General features: G+C 30.3%; 1 protein-coding gene across 1 annotated transcript in view; it reads right to left on the bottom strand.

The window, feature by feature from the left end:
- Positions 1-1,201: 1,201 nt before the first annotated feature.
- The window catches only part of LOC111625266 (tyrosine-protein phosphatase non-receptor type 23-like), a 94,966-nt gene continuing 70,635 nt past the window's right edge, over positions 1,202-25,532 (bottom strand). The window contains exons 20-30 of the mRNA XM_023368368.1: positions 15,447-15,578; positions 15,322-15,374; positions 15,137-15,241; positions 14,836-15,035; positions 10,632-11,189; positions 6,904-7,043; positions 6,693-6,824; positions 6,568-6,620; positions 6,383-6,487; positions 6,082-6,281; positions 1,202-2,435 (exon numbers count right to left, since the gene is read on the bottom strand). Coding sequence (XP_023224136.1) covers positions 1,876-2,435; positions 6,082-6,281; positions 6,383-6,487; positions 6,568-6,620; positions 6,693-6,824; positions 6,904-7,043; positions 10,632-11,189; positions 14,836-15,035; positions 15,137-15,241; positions 15,322-15,374; positions 15,447-15,578 — 2,238 coding nt within the window. The 3' untranslated portion in view covers positions 1,202-1,875. The remainder of the gene's footprint in view (positions 2,436-6,081; positions 6,282-6,382; positions 6,488-6,567; positions 6,621-6,692; positions 6,825-6,903; positions 7,044-10,631; positions 11,190-14,835; positions 15,036-15,136; positions 15,242-15,321; positions 15,375-15,446; positions 15,579-25,532) is intronic.

The following is a 25,532-nucleotide window of genomic DNA, read 5'->3' as shown; positions in this document are numbered from 1 at the left end:
GTAGTAAGAAAAAGTCACGGCTTTGACCGTTGTCAATTTTAATGATTTTTTTGTCTATTTTTTTTTATTAGTTATTTCAAATGTCAACAAAATATATAGAAATTCATAAATGTAAGTTTTGAATATTTAATGTTTTACGAATTCTTACTGTAAAATGATAAAAAAAATTATTTTTTTAATTAACTACCAGGAAACCTAGACATTCGCTCCCTCCCCGATTTCATCTCATCTCCCTTTAGTAACTCATAAACTCAATGCCCCAAACTTCTTTCACCGGTACTGTTTAAGATGTTCTAACGTTCAGCCAAATTAATGTACAGTACGTGCAACGGTTTTAATTAATTAAGGCACAAAGTAAAGCTGGAAGTCTCTTTCTGTGCCGATGTTTATTTTTCCTATCATCCTTCCATCATGGCGATATTGCTTCATTCAAAATTTCTTGTAGTTGTAGTCTGTATAATGTGCACTTCATTCACACGTTGTTTTACTGCCAAATCTACTTCCAATATGCTTATGCAACAACTTTCCTTTACTTATGTTGTTTTTGCTGAGGTTTACTTTTTCAACCTGGTTTCACCAGTGTTTTTACGGTATCACATAAAAGCAATTATTCGCTCATTTTTACAAAATATTTATATAACACCTTACAGGGGAAAAATTTTGAATTAAAATAACATGACTTCTGGTTTGCATCAGTTCTTATATAGTTAATCGGGGCCTTCTGCCCCCAAGGTTTCCATATATTTATCGAGAAACATTAAGCTCCTCGTTTATCGAGCAATTTGCTTAACGATTTAGTGAAGGAACGGAACTCTATCGTTAAATGAGGAGTGTCTGTAGTAGTAAATTTAAATTAACAAGCAACAAACTCTTAACTTTGTCTAGTAATACAAAACAGCTTAGTTATATTGCATTGTGAAATATTAACTAATACTGTGATCGAAAAGTATAGGAAATGTTTATTTAAACTTCGTCGATTTTATTGTCGTTTGGTGCGACTTTCATCGATATCTAGAACGATATTCTATAAGACACCACAATAGTAATTTGAGGTGGAGAGCATGTATTTTAAATTAGTCACGATGCCGGGCTACAATTTTTAATTATGTCACAATAAATTGCAAATTTTTATTCAGGAATATTTACAATTTTAATATTAGCAAACCCGTTTAAAATGGCTTTGCGATTACTTTTATAGATGACGACGATTCAATATTTGCTTTTATTAAAAATAAATGTTATTTATTGCATACATAACTGAAAAAGGACATTAAGAAAAAAAAAACTATTATACATTTCTCATTTAATAAATGATTATTCTTTCAATACAGCCAATACTTATACATTTTATAAATACTGTGATATATAATATAATTAATTTTGTACATAAATACAAAAGTCTTACAAGCGTTAAGATATTAATTTCTTACAAAATTAAGAAATTTATTATCTACAGATAAATATATTTAATTATACTCTCAAAAAATGATTGAATAGATATTTCTTAATGTAAATACATCAATCAAATCGGAATGTTTGAATAGCGGGAGGTGATTCAATTTCTAAAAGTCGCCCACGCTGCAAAAAAGCCACTTCCTATATATTTTATCGGTAGAAATGTTTAAAAAACTCCTTATCTAGGGATTCTTGAATCCAAAATAGTATATTTTCGACGATTAACGTATTTCCAGTTAATTATTGCGACAATTATAAAAACAGAGAAAAGCTTTTAATATAGACAAAATACGTGCTTTAACAATATAATACAAAATGTCTTTGTTTAGAAGGAAATATAAAATTTATTTTATAAATTAATGAATCAACATTTAAGCATTTCGAGGAATTTCTTTTCTTCTCCATAGCCAAATAGATAGTCTATGTCTTTTTTAAAGACCACAGTGGATCCAATTGGCTGAGAGGATCACTGGGATCCTGACAGTCCAGAGAATTCGATTTGGTATTGAAGCTATCTTTAGTGATTCTCCTTTTACCTGGGGATGAATCGTCCAGGGTAAATTTAGCAGGATCCAACAGACTGGTAATAGATGGGCTGCCTTCGTTCATCGTTCTATCGCCCGATCCTTTACGATCTGTTGACGGAACACTCATAGCTGGCGTCGGAAGTGAATTACTACGACTTTCATTGGGTTTTATGACAGTATCCGAATGGGCATCAATTTTTTCCGAAACAGATTTGTCTTCTCTTGAAATGGGATCCGAATGAGAACTTTCCGCGACTTTTTCTTCCGTTCCGTATTCGCTTTTTCCTCCCTTTTCTTCCGTCTTATCTGTTGTTTCTACTTTATTAGTGCCGGACTGTAATTTTGCTAATCCTTCCGCCCCGAGAACGAAATCTTCCGAAGGGTGACGTATATGGGTGTGCTGACTACTTGGAAGTTTATCTTCGAACTTTGCTTTATTTGTCAATATTCCTCCTAAAGTAGCAAATTACAAATTTAAATAGGATTAAATAACTTTTGAAATAATTCAGTTAATTCCAATAATGATTTAAATATATAATAAAATTTTTCAGTGATGAATTTTACAAATCATCCGTAAAAATATTTAATTCTCAAAAATCGATAAATTTACCTGACGTTGTTAAATGTTATCAGTTTTATATCATGTAATTTTACAACTAAGTAGTAAAATGATTATAAATAACTGATTACACAATTATTTATATCATCCAGTATTCAGAATCCTTCGTTTTGTTTTTTAACAAATCATATTGATTTCATAAGACATGATAATACAAAAACATTATATTGTGGACAGAAATGGAACAGGGATTGGAAATGGTATCTGAACCAGAAACTATCCAGGAAAAATTGCCAGGATGAATTACTTAGATGGTTTCTCAATCCATTTCCATCCCTTCTTTCATTTTCTTACCTCCAAGCCCAGAATGTAATCTGAAATTTTTGAGAATGCTGATGTTTCTAATAAAGCTAATTCATCCTCTGTTTCATAATTCTTTCCTTATATCATTTGTGGAAAATCTTGGCTGATTGCAAGACCTGCCTTGTTATTGGAGCCTTCTCCAAGTTTCCATTACTTCATCCTTCACCCACAGATTCGGTTTTCAGATTTGTTCTGTTTGATGTTTGGTTAGTTAAGAATACTTCATTAAGTTTTGATAAACTATCAGTACACCTTTCTATTGCCAAGAAATATTTATTAAACAAAACACAAACGTTTTCAGCATAATACATCTTCAGGTTTAACTGAATTTGAACACCTTTTCAAAAATTTAACATCCAAAAATGTTTGGATGTTCCATCATTAAAATGTTAAATTTTTGAAAAGGTGTTCAAATTCAGTTAAACCTGAAGATGTATTATGCTGAAAACGTTTGTGTTTTGTTTAATAAACATTTTTCAGCAACAGGTGTATTGATAGTTCATAAAGTATTAGTTTTATTCTTAAACATTCTTTTGATGTCTTCATCATGAGAAACAGTGTTCAGCATAAAGAACCAAGAAGATACAACAAAATATGAATCTTCAACAAGCTGGTAAAAATATGTTTAACTAACACAGTAGTAGTCCATCTTCCTACAGTGTGCAGCAACCTCACATGTTCCTCGCTCTTTCGCTGAGCTGAGCTGAGCTGTCATCACAGCTGACACATCAAGAGATTCTTTACCATCATCATCATTTGCATCAGAACCAGATGTACTATTCTCCAAGAACCAAGATTTTTTTTCTCATCATGATGCAAACTCCATTTGACAAAATTGTATACAATGTCCTCACAAGGAAAATATTTTAATTAAACAAAAATTAGGGAAATAGCATAAACTTGCATTTTTAATGCAGGAATAAATGGTTATATATCCAATTTCTCATATCAGTTATTTTTCACAAAGTATTAATATTATTTTGTGCCATACAGTTAAAATAAATAATTTAAAAATCTGTGCCTGATATATATATATGTCCAGAATTATGTAGTAAATATGACAAAAAATATTTATGGAAAGCAGTCTTGTAACAAATGACATTGAACTAATCCAACAGGAAAGTTAAATGCCTTAACATAAATATTACAGGAGAGAATATGACTTGTTAATGATGTAATTAGAAAATACATAATCAAAATTTTACTGTTGTTAAACTCATTTATTTAAATATCATTCAAGATAAACAGTAGATGATGGGAATAAATTTATATCTTGATACCATATATGATAAGCTGATTCAAGTGTTTGAATGATTCGATTCTTCATATTACTCACTGCATTTTCCCCTCTATTCTCCAAACAGACAAAGCATAAATTTTTAAATTCTTGATTATGAATTTAGCATGCTATCTTGTATACTAGTATAATAACAGGACTTATTGATGCAGAAACTAAGTCCTGTTAATTGATATTGTACTAGTATACAAGATAAATGACACAAAGGCATAATAATTAATTATTACCAAGAAATTTAATATTTTGTAATGAATCAAAATTAAAGTTTTGAAAATCATAAATAAATTGAACTCTGCATTAGTGGTACAGTTAATATTCTAAATATGAAAATTCACTTATTTTTTAATCTTGTGTTCTTTAAATAAAGATCAGACCAAAATGGTCTAGCTTTGTCTAAAGAAGAGTCTATCATTAGTAGAAAAAATCAGGTATAAAGACATTACTTTTAAGTCATATACTCCAACCAAAACTGGATAACCCATAGTAAAAGTCAATTGAAATTCACACCAACAACAAATAAGGCACACTCCTCATTTCTACATTGATAAAAATAATTTCTAATTTAAAGTATTAATCATAAGGCATATCTTTAATATAATCCAGCCTTTTGTTACATGAATAAAATTTTAAATAATTGGGAAATCACAAATTTAATGCAGTAGTTGGGAAAAAAAGAAATGTAAACAACTCCAATAGAAAAAAACGCTCCTGGTGAGAATTATATTGGAGGTCATCGTCATATGTTGAGATTAACAGTGCTTTCTTGACACCTATGTGTCAACTTTCCCATGTAATTGTTATAACAAACGATCATGTGACTCTTTTCCCACAAGAAGCGAATAAAAGCTCAAGCCCCGGAAGCTCAGGGCGATTTCGTCATAGGAAGTTATACTTGGTAATAGTGTCATTTTGACTCCCTCACCTCCATACAGTGGATCCAATCCAGCCACAGGGAGAAGACACTGGTTAGAAGATACCAAGACGATGTGCCAACTCTCCATTTCGCAGAGAGGTATTTAGGGATTTAGAATTTGTAAAAGCCCTCTCTCTCTTGAACTAGAAATTAGGTCAGCGACATAGTTAAGAGATTAGTTGACCATGTTATGTAAATATTATGGCATAACTGCATTTAACCTTAGTATTATTTTTTGCCTCCTGTAACTTAGATTAGTTATTCAATGAATGTTGTGTTTATTTGTTAAACCTGTCTCCTTTCGTTGAGTGCCGGCTTACCGACGCACTCCCCATTCTCACTTTTTGCCCACCTAGCCATCCAACGACTCTGAGACCGAGTTTTACCAGCCTGTGCAGATTAAGTGGTCAGGAGGGATTAATTAACCCCTTACCCCTGCTTGTCTCACATAATTATAAAGAAGGAAAGCACTGACATAATGACATTAAAAAAATTCTTCAAAGAAAACTAACAAAAAATTGAAGTTATAATCATTATGTTCATCCAAATAAGATTTTTAATCAATGACTGTAATTAAATAAATTTTTATGCCAAATTCCTTACCTACTATTCTTCCTAACAATATTTGCATGTACTGAATTTTAGAGTTAACTCTGTGAAATCTTGCTATAAAAAACTATAGTATTACTAATGAAAACTACAGTTTACAAAATGTATCAGCGTAAAATTCATAAAAATCTGCTAGATTTACTACAGTTAAGAAAATTATTATTATTTTTTACAATATAATATAATCTGAGTAAAGTATTATTTATAATATGATCTATTGTTAAAATACTAAATCAAAATTATGGTTTTAATTCTTCAAAAGATATTTAAAGTGAAGTTGTTATCTTTTCTTTACATGCCACAAAACTTCTGGCAAAGTATTTATTTTTAATTAAATCAAATTAAAATTGTTTCTTACGTTTCATTAAAATGTCCTGAGCATGATACAGAACTGCATCATAACAGAACTTTAAATGGTCTTTTTCTTGAATGAGAAATTTTCGTTGTTGACTCATTCTTGCAGCAATTTGAGAAATGTCAAATGGTGTTCGACCACAAGCCATTTCTTTAATGGATGCTGATAACAGACAAAATGCTCCACTCCTTCCTATACCTCCACTAGAAATTTTATAAAACAATGTAAGAATTTACATTTTAGCTTTAATTTAATAAGAAATAATGAAATAAAATGAAACATTTTTGTTATTTTATGAACATACCTACAATGAACAACAACAGGTCTTGCTAAATTTCGTTGTTGTCGATGGTAGTTGTGAACTTCAGCAATAAACTGAAGTAAATGAGAGGGACTAGCAGGAACACCACTAAAAAGAAAATAAAAATATAATGTATTTAATTATTTTATCTCTTTTTAAATTAATAATAGTATAATTTGAAGACATACTTAATGGGAAAGGCAGTAAATTGCAAATGAATCACAACTCGAGACATTCTCGTCTGTAAAAAAAATCTTTCTTTCAAATCTAAATTCTAATAGTAATATTTATTTATTTCTAATAAATAACTTACTTCATTATGAATAATACTGAGAATGCTTTCCACATAGGTTTGTTTTTCTTTTGTACTTTGTAATGAAAGAGTAAATGGCCCATGATTTATTTGATTACCTCTCTCCACAGGCCAGTAAATTTGTGATTTCAACTGAGGGAATTATATAAAAAATATAAATAATTTTGATAAAAGCCATAAATTATGAAAAAGATTTAAATAAATTAATTACTTCGGTATTACTCAACAAGCAAACCACAATTTCTGTCTGTTGTTCCCAAATCATTGACCAAAAATCAACATATGTAGAAGGAAGTGGAGACTGTGTCACTATGAATGGTACACTGCTTTGAGTAATATTCTGTTGAGAAATTTCATTTTAAATAAATATATTTTATTTTATTACAACAAATATTACTTTTAATGATTAAATTTCACAAAATTATTATAGTATAATATTTTTTGAAAAATGGGTAAATGCATAACTCAATCGTCTGAACCAGTTCAGTCTGACTCAGACTATTGTGGGTTAACCTTTTGGAGTCAACAGCAGTGATGATCTTGGATTTGTATTATATCTCGACACTATTGTAAATATCACGTGTCCGATTCAAATAAAGTAAATTATTTGCCTGGATCAGTTTCTCAGTTAATCTTTGCTGACGAACAAAGGAAACAGAACACTTGGTCAAGGTCAACATGGACATCACAACAAGGTAGAACACAACCCAGACCAATTCTGCCTAGCATCAAAATGTGCCGCTGAAAATGTCTCAACTTGATTCAAACTTAAAACATTTTTGATTTTTCTATAAAATTCAAGCAAACTAACAAGTAAAATCTGACCTAAATTTTTGTACCTACTTAGTTGTGCAATGGAAAAGTTTTTCTGATTTTCAGTTTGAGAAAGAAAAGAAAATTTGAAGTCAAAGTAGATTAATAAGAAAGATAATCCAGAATAAGGGGTTTATGAAGTAACAGAATCATCATCATCTTGTCAAGTATTATGTTTTAACAGTACAGTATATCTGAGAGGAATATTGTTAAGTAAAATTATTTTTATATGCCAATAAATAGTATATTATCAGAAAAAAGGAAATAATCTACTTGCAATTGAAGTATAACACAAAAACCATATATAGATAAAATATTGCTTTAATTAATAATAAAAGAAACATATCAAAAATAGTTATTACTGTTTTCAAAATGATTGTTAAAAAATTCATTCAATACTTTCAATTATATAAAATTTTTTTTTCATAAATCAATTTTAACTCATTAAGGTAGTTACTAATTCAATATCAAGTAATTTAGTCTAGATAGAAGAATTGGGAATCTCTTGATAATTAAATTTAATTATTAACTTGGACTTATTCTTTTCTTCCAGAATCTTTTAATTGGGTTTATACATGTTTATATTAACAGATATCATAGAGTATAAATATAAACATGTTTGATGAAAATAAAACTTATAAAACAGCATAAGTTTCACAAACATTATTTTAATCTACTTTTTTGTAATATCTTCCTTGAAATCTTTTATATAATAAACAGATTCAATAAACTTCAAAAATTACAACCTTCCATTAATTGAGTTTTTCTAGAGTCTAATATATCCAAAGTAATAAAGATCCAAGAATATTAGCCTAAAAAACTGAAACATTAAAGAATTCAATAAACAGTTTAAACACACAAATTTACATCGATAGTAAAAGAATGATAATATTAAGTAAAAAATCAAACTAAACAGAAATTTGAAACACTTATTAATTACAGGACACAAAAGAACTGAATATGCTGAAATTAAATTACATAATCTATATATATAAAAATGAATGTATGTCTCTGTGTGTGTGTGTGTGTCCTTCATGCATTACCACACCGTTTATCCGATTGCCGTGAAACTTTGGGAAGTTGCTTAATATACTCCGGCGAAGGTTTGTGGCATAGTACGATTGCCATCCTACGATAGATGGCGCGCATTTACACGAGCATTCGAGCACAGTGTGTTCGATCGATTTCAAATTGTGAAGACCATTTCCCCCTTCAAAAAATATCTCTATATATGCATTTGTGAACTGTTATTTATGATATTTGTAATAATTTTTGTTTAATCACTTTATTTCAACTTTATTTTTTGCTAATTATGTATTCGCTCGAACCTCGTTAAAACCTCAACTGTACCCCAAACAACAACCGAAGTTGTAGGAGGAAATTTGCGTATTTTACCGATCTAGGTATCCCCCCCTTTTCAAATTTTAATATCGACTCAAAATAATAATGTAATAATAATAAGTTTTAATAAAAATTATAAAATGTAAATTGAATTTTGTCATAACGAGTTTGCTTAAATTTCCTTTCTTCTGAGATCGCAGCAATGCGCGACGGGTAAGCTAGTTTTCTATATATTGTTTAACTGTGAATGAAATGATTAAAAAGACATCTAAACCAGTTATGACATGCTTTCTTAAAAATAATGTATCATATATATCAGAGTTAAAATAATCAAATAATATAATTTCAATTCTGTACTATAAATATTTATAAACTACAAAACAGTGTCAGGCAAATTATTTTTCTGCATCACTTAACATATTTAGGCTAAATGTATATAAATTATTTTATCAGTAAAAGTAGAAAGCCAGTAGTATAAACAGAAAAAGTTATTTGGAGCATGAAACATATTCACATCCCAACACCTACCACAAAAATGGATTACTAAATTTATTTGTATGCTGTGTTTAAGGTGGTAAATTCTGGACACTTTGTCAGGAATTACTCTAATAACAAGCTCATTAATTTGTGCATAATTTTCTCCCTTTGGAACAAGAATGGCTTTGTCCTGAATTGACCATCCACCAAATAATGAAGTGGATTTGGATAAACAAAGATGATTTGATAACTGTCTCTTTTATCAAACTAAATACAAATTTTCTTAGGTTTATCCAGAATGACCACTGATCTTATTGCAAGTATGACTAATGCATTGTCACACTTGCATAATAAATTGAATTATTATAGATCTGACCCTTATGTCTCTTACAGTATGACACTGCACATCGACAAAATAAAACAGCATTTGACTTGAGGATCATTCAAATGAAATGCAACCAATGGATATATCAAAGCACAGAATGCATGTAGCAAATCATTCTCCATTTGAAATGTAGATGGAAACACTGTAGACTTATACTGCAGTGTCAAGTGATGCTGCTGTCATATGAAACTACAAACAAGTTGCATTTGTTTAGCATGTCAAGCAGATACTCCATCCAACTTTCAATCATGGATGTATCAATAATTGAGCAATGAGTGGTAGTGCGTGTTTTTTTAACTTCAGAAGGTATTGGACCCCATGCCATGCATCACCGCATGAGCAATGTGTATTGAAACTGTATCGGCCGATTGCAGAGACAGAGTTTACATTAAACGACGTTTACACATTGGCTCTTACTTACTTCGCTATTACTCCCCTGNAGAAGTCTTACAAGCGTTAAGATATTAATTTCTTACAAAATTAAGAAATTTATTATCTACAGATAAATATATTTAATTATACTCTCAAAAAATGATTGAATAGATATTTCTTAATGTAAATACATCAATCAAATCGGAATGTTTGAATAGCGGGAGGTGATTCAATTTCTAAAAGTCGCCCACGCTGCAAAAAAGCCACTTCCTATATATTTTATCGGTAGAAATGTTTAAAAAACTCCTTATCTAGGGATTCTTGAATCCAAAATAGTATATTTTCGACGATTAACGTATTTCCAGTTAATTATTGCGACAATTATAAAAACAGAGAAAAGCTTTTAATATAGACAAAATACGTGCTTTAACAATATAATACAAAATGTCTTTGTTTAGAAGGAAATATAAAATTTATTTTATAAATTAATGAATCAACATTTAAGCATTTCGAGGAATTTCTTTTCTTCTCCATAGCCAAATAGATAGTCTATGTCTTTTTTAAAGACCACAGTGGATCCAATTGGCTGAGAGGATCACTGGGATCCTGACAGTCCAGAGAATTCGATTTGGTATTGAAGCTATCTTTAGTGATTCTCCTTTTACCTGGGGATGAATCGTCCAGGGTAAATTTAGCAGGATCCAACAGACTGGTAATAGATGGGCTGCCTTCGTTCATCGTTCTATCGCCCGATCCTTTACGATCTGTTGACGGAACACTCATAGCTGGCGTCGGAAGTGAATTACTACGACTTTCATTGGGTTTTATGACAGTATCCGAATGGGCATCAATTTTTTCCGAAACAGATTTGTCTTCTCTTGAAATGGGATCCGAATGAGAACTTTCCGCGACTTTTTCTTCCGTTCCGTATTCGCTTTTTCCTCCCTTTTCTTCCGTCTTATCTGTTGTTTCTACTTTATTAGTGCCGGACTGTAATTTTGCTAATCCTTCCGCCCCGAGAACGAAATCTTCCGAAGGGTGACGTATATGGGTGTGCTGACTACTTGGAAGTTTATCTTCGAACTTTGCTTTATTTGTCAATATTCCTCCTAAAGTAGCAAATTACAAATTTAAATAGGATTAAATAACTTTTGAAATAATTCAGTTAATTCCAATAATGATTTAAATATATAATAAAATTTTTCAGTGATGAATTTTACAAATCATCCGTAAAAATATTTAATTCTCAAAAATCGATAAATTTACCTGACGTTGTTAAATGTTATCAGTTTTATATCATGTAATTTTACAACTAAGTAGTAAAATGATTATAAATAACTGATTACACAATTATTTATATCATCCAGTATTCAGAATCCTTCGTTTTGTTTTTTAACAAATCATATTGATTTCATAAGACATGATAATACAAAAACATTATATTGTGGACAGAAATGGAACAGGGATTGGAAATGGTATCTGAACCAGAAACTATCCAGGAAAAATTGCCAGGATGAATTACTTAGATGGTTTCTCAATCCATTTCCATCCCTTCTTTCATTTTCTTACCTCCAAGCCCAGAATGTAATCTGAAATTTTTGAGAATGCTGATGTTTCTAATAAAGCTATTTCATCCTCTGTTTCATAATTCTTTCCTTATATCATTTGTGGAAAATCTTGGCTGATTGCAAGACCTGCCTTGTTATTGGAGCCTTCTCCAAGTTTCCATTACTTCATCCTTCACCCACAGATTCGGTTTTCAGATTTGTTCTGTTTGATGTTTGGTTAGTTAAGAATACTTCATTAAGTTTTGATAAACTATCAGTACACCTTTCTATTGCCAAGAAATATTTATTAAACAAAACACAAACGTTTTCAGCATAATACATCTTCAGGTTTAACTGAATTTGAACACCTTTTCAAAAATTTAACATCCAAAAATGTTTGGATGTTCCATCATTAAAATGTTAAATTTTTGAAAAGGTGTTCAAATTCAGTTAAACCTGAAGATGTATTATGCTGAAAACGTTTGTGTTTTGTTTAATAAACATTTTTCAGCAACAGGTGTATTGATAGTTCATAAAGTATTAGTTTTATTCTTAAACATTCTTTTGATGTCTTCATCATGAGAAACAGTGTTCAGCATAAAGAACCAAGAAGATACAACAAAATATGAATCTTCAACAAGCTGGTAAAAATATGTTTAACTAACACAGTAGTAGTCCATCTTCCTACAGTGTGCAGCAACCTCACATGTTCCTCGCTCTTTCGCTGAGCTGAGCTGAGCTGTCATCACAGCTGACACATCAAGAGATTCTTTACCATCATCATCATTTGCATCAGAACCAGATGTACTATTCTCCAAGAACCAAGATTTTTTTTCTCATCATGATGCAAACTCCATTTGACAAAATTGTATACAATGTCCTCACAAGGAAAATATTTTAATTAAACAAAAATTAGGGAAATAGCATAAACTTGCATTTTTAATGCAGGAATAAATGGTTATATATCCAATTTCTCATATCAGTTATTTTTCACAAAGTATTAATATTATTTTGTGCCATACAGTTAAAATAAATAATTTAAAAATCTGTGCCTGATATATATATATGTCCAGAATTATGTAGTAAATATGACAAAAAATATTTATGGAAAGCAGTCTTGTAACAAATGACATTGAACTAATCCAACAGGAAAGTTAAATGCCTTAACATAAATATTACAGGAGAGAATATGACTTGTTAATGATGTAATTAGAAAATACATAATCAAAATTTTACTGTTGTTAAACTCATTTATTTAAATATCATTCAAGATAAACAGTAGATGATGGGAATAAATTTATATCTTGATACCATATATGATAAGCTGATTCAAGTGTTTGAATGATTCGATTCTTCATATTACTCACTGCATTTTCCCCTCTATTCTCCAAACAGACAAAGCATAAATTTTTAAATTCTTGATTATGAATTTAGCATGCTATCTTGTATACTAGTATAATAACAGGACTTATTGATGCAGAAACTAAGTCCTGTTAATTGATATTGTACTAGTATACAAGATAAATGACACAAAGGCATAATAATTAATTATTACCAAGAAATTTAATATTTTGTAATGAATCAAAATTAAAGTTTTGAAAATCATAAATAAATTGAACTCTGCATTAGTGGTACAGTTAATATTCTAAATATGAAAATTCACTTATTTTTTAATCTTGTGTTCTTTAAATAAAGATCAGACCAAAATGGTCTAGCTTTGTCTAAAGAAGAGTCTATCATTAGTAGAAAAAATCAGGTATAAAGACATTACTTTTAAGTCATATACTCCAACCAAAACTGGATAACCCATAGTAAAAGTCAATTGAAATTCACACCAACAACAAATAAGGCACACTCCTCATTTCTACATTGATAAAAATAATTTCTAATTTAAAGTATTAATCATAAGGCATATCTTTAATATAATCCAGCCTTTTGTTACATGAATAAAATTTTAAATAATTGGGAAATCACAAATTTAATGCAGTAGTTGGGAAAAAAAGAAATGTAAACAACTCCAATAGAAAAAAACGCTCCTGGTGAGAATTATATTGGAGGTCATCGTCATATGTTGAGATTAACAGTGCTTTCTTGACACCTATGTGTCAACTTTCCCATGTAATTGTTATAACAAACGATCATGTGACTCTTTTCCCACAAGAAGCGAATAAAAGCTCAAGCCCCGGAAGCTCAGGGCGATTTCGTCATAGGAAGTTATACTTGGTAATAGTGTCATTTTGACTCCCTCACCTCCATACAGTGGATCCAATCCAGCCACAGGGAGAAGACACTGGTTAGAAGATACCAAGACGATGTGCCAACTCTCCATTTCGCAGAGAGGTATTTAGGGATTTAGAATTTGTAAAAGCCCTCTCTCTCTTGAACTAGAAATTAGGTCAGCGACATAGTTAAGAGATTAGTTGACCATGTTATGTAAATATTATGGCATAACTGCATTTAACCTTAGTATTATTTTTTGCCTCCTGTAACTTAGATTAGTTATTCAATGAATGTTGTGTTTATTTGTTAAACCTGTCTCCTTTCGTTGAGTGCCGGCTTACCGACGCACTCCCCATTCTCACTTTTTGCCCACCTAGCCATCCAACGACTCTGAGACCGAGTTTTACCAGCCTGTGCAGATTAAGTGGTCAGGAGGGATTAATTAACCCCTTACCCCTGCTTGTCTCACATAATTATAAAGAAGGAAAGCACTGACATAATGACATTAAAAAAATTCTTCAAAGAAAACTAACAAAAAATTGAAGTTATAATCATTATGTTCATCCAAATAAGATTTTTAATCAATGACTGTAATTAAATAAATTTTTATGCCAAATTCCTTACCTACTATTCTTCCTAACAATATTTGCATGTACTGAATTTTAGAGTTAACTCTGTGAAATCTTGCTATAAAAAACTATAGTATTACTAATGAAAACTACAGTTTACAAAATGTATCAGCGTAAAATTCATAAAAATCTGCTAGATTTACTACAGTTAAGAAAATTATTATTATTTTTTACAATATAATATAATCTGAGTAAAGTATTATTTATAATATGATCTATTGTTAAAATACTAAATCAAAATTATGGTTTTAATTCTTCAAAAGATATTTAAAGTGAAGTTGTTATCTTTTCTTTACATGCCACAAAACTTCTGGCAAAGTATTTATTTTTAATTAAATCAAATTAAAATTGTTTCTTACGTTTCATTAAAATGTCCTGAGCATGATACAGAACTGCATCATAACAGAACTTTAAATGGTCTTTTTCTTGAATGAGAAATTTTCGTTGTTGACTCATTCTTGCAGCAATTTGAGAAATGTCAAATGGTGTTCGACCACAAGCCATTTCTTTAATGGATGCTGATAACAGACAAAATGCTCCACTCCTTCCTATACCTCCACTAGAAATTTTATAAAACAATGTAAGAATTTACATTTTAGCTTTAATTTAATAAGAAATAATGAAATAAAATGAAACATTTTTGTTATTTTATGAACATACCTACAATGAACAACAACAGGTCTTGCTAAATTTCGTTGTTGTCGATGGTAGTTGTGAACTTCAGCAATAAACTGAAGTAAATGAGAGGGACTAGCAGGAACACCACTAAAAAGAAAATAAAAATATAATGTATTTAATTATTTTATCTCTTTTTAAATTAATAATAGTATAATTTGAAGACATACTTAATGGGAAAGGCAGTAAATTGCAAATGAATCACAACTCGAGACATTCTCGTCTGTAAAAAAAATCTTTCTTTCAAATCTAAATTCTAATAGTAATATTTATTTATTTCTAATAAATAACTTACTTCATTATGAATAATACTGAGAATGCTTTCCACATAGGTTTGTTTTTCTTTTGTACTTTGTAATGAAAGAGTAAATGGCCCATGATTTATTTGATTACCTCTCTCCACAGGCCAGTAAATTTGTGATTTCAACTGAGGGAATTATATAAAAAATATAAATAATTTTGATAAAAGCCATAAATTATGAAAAAGATTTAAATAAATTAATTACTTCGGTATTACTCAACAAGCAAACCACAATTTCTGTCTGTTGTTCCCAAATCATTGACCAAAAATCAACATATGTAGAAGGAAGTGGAGACTGTGTCACTATGAATGGTACACTGCTTTGAGTAATATTCTGTTGAGAAATTTCATTTTAAATAAATATATTTTATTTTATTACAACAAATATTACTTTTAATGATTAAATTTCACAAAATTATTATAGTATAATATTTTTTGAAAAATGGGTAAATGCATAACTCAATCGTCTGAACCAGTTCAGTCTGACTCAGACTATTGTGGGTTAACCTTTTGGAGTCAACAGCAGTGATGATCTTGGATTTGTATTATATCTCGACACTATTGTAAATATCACGTGTCCGATTCAAATAAAGTAAATTATTTGCCTGGATCAGTTTCTCAGTTAATCTTTGCTGACGAACAAAGGAAACAGAACACTTGGTCAAGGTCAACATGGACATCACAACAAGGTAGAACACAACCCAGACCAATTCTGCCTAGCATCAAAATGTGCCGCTGAAAATGTCTCAACTTGATTCAAACTTAAAACATTTTTGATTTTTCTATAAAATTCAAGCAAACTAACAAGTAAAATCTGACCTAAATTTTTGTACCTACTTAGTTGTGCAATGGAAAAGTTTTTCTGATTTTCAGTTTGAGAAAGAAAAGAAAATTTGAAGTCAAAGTAGATTAATAAGAAAGATAATCCAGAATAAGGGGTTTATGAAGTAACAGAATCATCATCATCTTGTCAAGTATTATGTTTTAACAGTACAGTATATCTGAGAGGAATATTGTTAAGTAAAATTATTTTTATATGCCAATAAATAGTATATTATCAGAAAAAAGGAAATAATCTACTTGCAATTGAAGTATAACACAAAAACCATATATAGATAAAATATTGCTTTAATTAATAATAAAAGAAACATATCAAAAATAGTTATTACTGTTTTCAAAATGATTGTTAAAAAATTCATTCAATACTTTCAATTATATAAAATTTTTTTTTCATAAATCAATTTTAACTCATTAAGGTAGTTACTAATTCAATATCAAGTAATTTAGTCTAGATAGAAGAATTGGGAATCTCTTGATAATTAAATTTAATTATTAACTTGGACTTATTCTTTTCTTCCAGAATCTTTTAATTGGGTTTATACATGTTTATATTAACAGATATCATAGAGTATAAATATAAACATGTTTGATGAAAATAAAACTTATAAAACAGCATAAGTTTCACAAACATTATTTTAATCTACTTTTTTGTAATATCTTCCTTGAAATCTTTTATATAATAAACAGATTCAATAAACTTCAAAAATTACAACCTTCCATTAATTGAGTTTTTCTAGAGTCTAATATATCCAAAGTAATAAAGATCCAAGAATATTAGCCTAAAAAACTGAAACATTAAAGAATTCAATAAACAGTTTAAACACACAAATTTACATCGATAGTAAAAGAATGATAATATTAAGTAAAAAATCAAACTAAACAGAAATTTGAAACACTTATTAATTACAGGACACAAAAGAACTGAATATGCTGAAATTAAATTACATAATCTATATATATAAAAATGAATGTATGTCTCTGTGTGTGTGTGTGTGTCCTTCATGCATTACCACACCGTTTATCCGATTGCCGTGAAACTTTGGGAAGTTGCTTAATATACTCCGGCGAAGGTTTGTGGCATAGTACGATTGCCATCCTACGATAGATGGCGCGCATTTACACGAGCATTCGAGCACAGTGTGTTCGATCGATTTCAAATTGTGAAGACCATTTCCCCCTTCAAAAAATATCTCTATATATGCATTTGTGAACTGTTATTTATGATATTTGTAATAATTTTTGTTTAATCACTTTATTTCAACTTTATTTTTTGCTAATTATGTATTCGCTCGAACCTCGTTAAAACCTCAACTGTACCCCAAACAACAACCGAAGTTGTAGGAGGAAATTTGCGTATTTTACCGATCTAGGTATCCCCCCCTTTTCAAATTTTAATATCGACTCAAAATAATAATGTAATAATAATAAGTTTTAATAAAAATTATAAAATGTAAATTGAATTTTGTCATAACGAGTTTGCTTAAATTTCCTTTCTTCTGAGATCGCAGCAATGCGCGACGGGTAAGCTAGTTTTCTATATATTGTTTAACTGTGAATGAAATGATTAAAAAGACATCTAAACCAGTTATGACATGCTTTCTTAAAAATAATGTATCATATATATCAGAGTTAAAATAATCAAATAATATAATTTCAATTCTGTACTATAAATATTTATAAACTACAAAACAGTGTCAGGCAAATTATTTTTCTGCATCACTTAACATATTTAGGCTAAATGTATATAAATTATTTTATCAGTAAAAGTAGAAAGCCAGTAGTATAAACAGAAAAAGTTATTTGGAGCATGAAACATATTCACATCCCAACACCTACCACAAAAATGGATTACTAAATTTATTTGTATGCTGTGTTTAAGGTGGTAAATTCTGGACACTTTGTCAGGAATTACTCTAATAACAAGCTCATTAATTTGTGCATAATTTTCTCCCTTTGGAACAAGAATGGCTTTGTCCTGAATTGACCATCCACCAAATAATGAAGTGGATTTGGATAAACAAAGATGATTTGATAACTGTCTCTTTTATCAAACTAAATACAAATTTTCTTAGGTTTATCCAGAATGACCACTGATCTTATTGCAAGTATGACTAATGCATTGTCACACTTGCATAATAAATTGAATTATTATAGATCTGACCCTTATGTCTCTTACAGTATGACACTGCACATCGACAAAATAAAACAGCATTTGACTTGAGGATCATTCAAATGAAATGCAACCAATGGATATATCAAAGCACAGAATGCATGTAGCAAATCATTCTCCATTTGAAATGTAGATGGAAACACTGTAGACTTATACTGCAGTGTCAAGTGATGCTGCTGTCATATGAAACTACAAACAAGTTGCATTTGTTTAGCATGTCAAGCAGATACTCCATCCAACTTTCAATCATGGATGTATCAATAATTGAGCAATGAGTGGTAGTGCGTGTTTTTTTAACTTCAGAAGGTATTGGACCCCATGCCATGCATCACCGCATGAGCAATGTGTATTGAAACTGTATCGGCCGATTGCAGAGACAGAGTTTACATTAAACGACGTTTACACATTGGCTCTTACTTACTTCGCTATTACTCCCCTGTTTTAGGAGTCGTTCGGCCAATCGGATTATTTCTTCGTGACGTCAGAAATGGTCGAGTGAGTCTAGAAAATAGGTCAAATAACTTGTTTCTAATCGCTGTCTACAAGACAGCGATTAGAAACAAGTTATTTGACCTATTTTCTAGACTCACTCGACCATTTCTGACGTCACGAAGAAATAATCCGATTGGCCGAACGACTCCTAAAACAGGGGAGTAATAGCGAAGTAAGTAAGAGCCAATGTGTAAACGTCGTTTAATGTAAACTCTGTCTCTGCAATCGGCTGTATGGGTTTGACAGCAGTGAAAGACTGGAGTAAGCACTTCTGAGATAGTCAGTCGTCGTTGGCGGCTGATGATGCCAGGCCAAAGCAAGCACATTGTGCAATAGATTCATTTTGGACAATAGACAAGTCACTGTGGAAGCTGGTGACCGAGGTTGGAATTAGCATTGGTAGTGTGCACAACATTATTTGTGAGCATCTGCAGTATTGAAAGATCTGCACCCAGTGGATGCTACACAACTTGACATCTGTGCAAAAAGACTTTTGCATGGGTCTGTCATTGGAACATTTGCTGCGGTACTGCAATGAAGGCCATCATTTCATAGAGAGAATTGTTTCAGGAGACAAAACATGGTGCTTTCATTTCCAGCCAGAAAGCAAAAGAAGTGTTTCCACTAGAAGAAATCAAAGGAAATGCAGACAACAACAAGAAAGGTGATGTTGACATTCTTCTTTGACAGCAAAAGCCCATTGCTGATGGAGTTTACAGCCTGTGGAACCACCATAAATGCTTGGTATGTGGAAACTTTAAAATCTCTGCAAGCTTCAATCAAATCCAAGCAACCTGGCCTGCTTTCGCAACATGTAGTCCTTCTTCATGACAATGCCCGCCCTCACACTGCATGCATCGTGCAGGAATCCCTTGTGAAATTCAAGTGGGAAACACTCCAGCATCCTGCAAAAGCAGTCCTGACTTGTCTGTGTGATTTCCATATTTTCAAGGAGCTTAAGAGGAACCTGAAAGGGCATAAGTTTCAATCGAATGCTGAGATGGAAGATGCAGTTTGGGAAATGGTGCAGCAATCAACTCACCAAGTTTTATGAGCAAGGAATCGAATGTCTGATGTCACAGTGGGACAAGTGCCTTACTCATCACTTACCTCTATAGTCATTGGTTGGGTTTCATTTAAATGACCCTCATACTATGCACATATACTATTACCTCTCCAACTTTTTAATCAGTTCTTTTTCTAATTAACACCTAAATATTTTTTATAATTGCCAAATTATTAAAACTAGAAATAAAATGTTTTATTAAATTATAGTTGTTTATTCTGTTATTAATCCACAACCACAAGTTTATGTAGCTTTGAAACAAAGAAACAAGCAATTATTTATTATTCATTAATAAATGCTGTATAATCTATGTACAAAATAAGTATATATTTATTAACTTTATCCCTTAATAAATTTCCTGAATGTTATAAAATAATAGACTGGAAAAAAATTAAATTGTTATGTTATGCAATCAAAATTAAAATTACAAAATTTTCCTAAAAATTTATGAAATAAACAATTTTCTGGACTTTCCATTACTTTTTCCTAACAATAATGAAAATCCCAGATTTTTCTTGACTTTCCAAGCATGTAAGAATTGTGTGTATAATGTATGTTAGGTATTAGGTTGCCAATATAATAAATATAAAATTAGAAATTGAAGACAGTCTGTTGAAAAAGGATTCACCATTTATTCACTTTCACTGTTCTAGAATGCAATTTCTAATTTTAAATTTAATTACCATCTGACAATTTTCTACAATAATAAATTTATGTGGCACTGAAGAGAAAAATATTAAATTCCAAGTTTTAATTTAGAATAAAAAAAAATTAATGTTTTATCAAAAGTATCAAGCTCTCAACACCAACAATGGATTACAAAATTTCTTTGTATAACAGCTTAAGGTGGTAAATCCAATAGAACAAGTTCTTCTGGCTCTCGTGGCTCTCAATGAATAAATATCATTTTAAGCAATCGAAGAACTGTGCTCATAGACAACTTTGCTATGAGTTGTTCAAAGACAGGAAAGGGAAGATAGGAAAGTTATTACAAAATGATCAGTAGACAGTCAGAAAATTTGTACAGAACAGATCTCTTTATCATGGCCATGCATTCTTTCATAACCTACATACACAGAGGGCTCATTGGTAAATCTGACATTGAATTGTTGCAGAACTTAGATTACCATATCTCTGGAACAGATCAAAAATAAAAAACTTATTGCACAATTGCAGATCCATCATTATGGACACTTAATTTAAATCTGCTGATAAATCTAGGAGGAGTTCAAGTAGCAAAAATTTCCTTCATATAATATATATAAAAATATTCTACATATAAATAACATAATATACATAGAATTTTTGTTTACTTTGCTTACAATACAACATTTGATTTTGATAAGAAAACTAATAGCACTTTCACACTAAATATTTAATTATAATATCTCTTAGAAAATAAATATACACACAATTTTCATTCCTATTCTATCTACATCTATAACCTCATTCAGTTAAATTTAAGTTTATTTAATTTTTCAGCTTTCAGCTCATTAACAAATTTATTATTATTAAACATTACTTCTAATTTTATTTCAAATATATTGCACTCAGTATTAGTGTATTATCATTTCTTATTTACACCCTCAACTGCCGTAAATGATCGGACTAAATTTGGATATAATGATTATAAATTAGAAATGAATTTGGTACTGAAATGAGGCTTTAGGTGCCATCTCGTATTAAAATTAATAATTATAATATTTAATTAATTAATTTAAATTAAACTGGAAGAAAAGAATTGGCATGACGTTATATCCAAATTTAGCCCAATCATTTATGGCAGTTGTGGGTGTATATTTGCTTAATATATCGAGTTTCAGTTGTGTATAACTGTTTCTTATTTATTATATATTTATGCCATTATTAAATAATTTTTTTTAATATATACTTAAACATTATTATAACTACTAAAAATTTTAATAATTATGACTGAAACTCACTTTAACAAATGAAGCATTAATATAATCATTTCTAAGGGAAGTCAGAGCAACTCTATTACTGTCATCTGAAAATATGAAAATAAAATTTTGATTAGCTAACATAATTAAACATATAAATTTCATAAAAACGGTCAACTTTTTATAAAATATATTCGTATTATCTAAACAAATACATACTTTTATATTTAAGTTAATAATTGTAATTTCATAATGTACAATATATTATAAATTAAGGTCTATATAGTTTTTTAAGTCTCATTTTTAGAATTGGTATACATTTTTTATATCATCATTTGTGAAATATTGTTAACTGCTGTATTTTTTTGTTGGCCACCTTAGTGTGGAATTACACAGTTTAAAACATATTCCTGGAAATAGAACTTTAATTAATAAGAATGAATCTGCAGGAAATTAGAATTTGATTTATAACACATTAATTGCCTCAATGTAATTAGGTGAAATGCTATTTGATACCATGTGTGGTTAAGCACATTATTGTATGCAATATTCAATATATAACATTTATTCTTCAAGTAAACTTTACTACAGCTTATTTTTGCAAAAAACAAAAAACTTGTTGTCTGTCTGTTAATATGTGAAACAGAAAATTCTTCAAATAAACAAACACAAGATAATTCAGATAAAACAAAATGTTAAAGATTATAATAATAGACTGTCTGGCATAGATTAATTGGATCAAACGCTTATAATATTTCTTATTGCTTAATTATGACAATAATAGTAATGATACATAATATATATCCAAAATGTGTCCTTTTCTGTCAAGATCTTAGTCAGACATAAAAAGTCTGAAACATAGGAAAAAAATCACTAGATGCTTGAGTGGTGATAAAATTCCAAATAGTGCAAAGAGAACTAGGATTGAAGATGCATTCTATTATTTAGAGGCTATATAACTCACTGGAAAAAAATTTACTTGATCAAGCAGTGTCAAGTAGGCAAATAAGATAAAAATTCCCTGAAAAATGCTATTATTTTAGTTTCATTCAACTGGAAATATTGATGGACATTTGATATGAAGATTCTGGAAGATACTATTACAGTAGACCCCCTATAACACGGTAGATATGTTCTGTGTTTTATGAAATTCATGTTGTACGAGTCCTTAAATACATGAGCCACTCACAGCCTGGCACGTATGCAATTTACAAACTACAGCTGTTTGAAAGGTTTTCTTCCACAAAATTAATCAATTCTAGACTAATTTGACTCAACATTTCCAAAACACTTATAATTTTTTGGGAATAATCCATATAAACTATGCTATAAACAAAAAATTGTAGGATTACTTACTGAGTGTGCACCGTTTGATGACGCCATTGCTTAAGCTTGTTTTCGTCATGGGGAGGTGCATCGAACGACGGGTGTGTGTTTCCTGATAAATTATTTTTCTGTGAAAAATTCGCTGAACTTTGGAGACATCATTAATATAAATATAATTTTTATGGCCATTAAATAATAAATGGTTTTTAGTAGGTCCGCTGCTCGTTTAAACTCAATGGTTTGTGCAATATCCGCTATTGGTCTAGACTCGACCAATCCTGTTGCTACACAAGTCGGCGATGACGTTTTACCACATCATACGAGTCTCTTTTAGTGTGTTTATATGAATATGAATACAATGGCAATTTTTTTGCCATTATATATGAATCCATGTTGTATGAACCCATTTTATAGGGGGGTCCTACTATATTTCGAATGTTCTATTGTTTGGAGAAATTATCATGTAATAAAATTTATTTTTTATTGGGTTGCAATCTACAAATTTCCACTGGTGTTTACCCATCTGTCTGTCTTCCCTTAATCTCAAGGATGGAATTAGATAGATGAAAGTCGAGACCAGATATAGAAAGCTTAGGGACAGGAGGCCACATTATTTCAATTCAAAATTCAAAATTTTTTCCAGATCTGAGTTACACAGATGACTAACATGATTTTCTTGCTAACAGGAAAAGTATGATATATAGGGGCAAGACACAACTAAAATCAAGAGCATATATTTTAAATTAAATTCATTAAAAATTGCAGCCTGGCATTGTGATGTAGTCCCAATGAATAATTGCTCATTAGTATTATTTTTGTGAGGAGCCAGCTGGGGATACAGAGTAGTTAAGACTCGTACCACTTATACAGTAGCTATTCGTTTGAATAGTCCTTGGTTTGTCCAAAAGAATGACTTTTCTATTTAAAGAAAATGAGGGTGGAGGGCTTTAACTAATATGTTAAAAAAGAAGGATCTAGGGGGTGAATCCTAGATCTAGTCAGGATCCTTGACACCAGTTAATCAGTTTTATAATCCGCGGATTAACACGCGGCTTAAATAGCTACGGAAATGTTAAATATTTTTGATTCAGACACCTTAAGAGATATTTCTTTAACAATAAAATATCAAAAATTTAATAAACAAGAAATAAATTACAAAATTGAATTCTCAAACTATAATTATGGAATGTCACAGAGAAAGAAATTACAACTTTAATTAAACCATACTACCTCAAAATATGTTTTTCTTCTGTATTTTAGGTTCTGGGCGAATGTTCTTGTCTTTGGTTAGTTCTTTGATGGCACATAAATAAACATCTTTCTTCTAATTAAAAGTTTATTAACAAACTTTGTATGAACTATGGGAGTTGAAATGGGCATTGGCTGTAGGGAGCTTATGTGGAATACGTCCTTCTCCTATGGAATTTCATGGCATACTCCTAACTAAGGGCGTTGGCCTTAAGGAGACAATATGGAATATGTCTGTCCTCTTTGGGATCTTTTGGCGTACTCTCCAAATGATACTAAAAAATCCCCTTTTTTGATGATTTTCTCCAATGAGAGAATTGCATTATTCCCACATGTTTAGGAAGAGTGGGGGTTTACAGAAGGGTAACTGGACTGTATTGTATGTGATTCAAAATTTATGAAGATAAGGGAAAACAAAAAGGATGTTGAACTTCCGTTAAGAAGGAAGTCAGTTTTACCAGTTTCCTTCGCTTTTAACATTAAACTTTTCATTTAAAATCAGAAATATTACTTCTAAAAATTTATGTATTCAACATCTATTTTCGATTAATTAGGGGGGATGTGTCCAGAATCTCACATTTTTATTACAAGCATTCTTTCAAAATCATACAAATAACACTACAGAATCCATGAGTTAAGTATCATTGTTTTGAGAAATTATGAAAATTATTGAAAATACCCTATAATTTTTGTTTGTTGAGAGAGAATAATTAAGCCAGATAAGGAACTAAAGCAGATACTTAATTATTAAAGTTATAGAAAAAAAATGTACTGACTACCCAAACTATTTAGTTTTCAAAAGTGGTATTTAACCTTCCAGTATATAGAAATACAGTGTTACCTTGTACTTCAAATTTAATTCATTACAGGAGGTCTTTTGAACTCTGAATCAAACTTTTACATTAGAAACAATTGAAAGCAAATTAATTCATTTCCAGACCTTGAACAATACCCATTTTGAGAAACTTAAAATAGCAAATATACATAATTAAGTGACCTAAATAATAAATTAAAACACAAAAGCCTGCAATATTCTC

This window comes from Centruroides sculpturatus, unplaced genomic scaffold, assembly GCF_000671375.1.
Source record: "Centruroides sculpturatus isolate CEXI.00-Female unplaced genomic scaffold, Cexi_2.0 scaffold221, whole genome shotgun sequence".
Classification (NCBI taxonomy): domain Eukaryota; kingdom Metazoa; phylum Arthropoda; class Arachnida; order Scorpiones; family Buthidae; genus Centruroides; species Centruroides sculpturatus.
This window is presented reverse-complemented; position numbering and strand designations above follow the sequence as displayed.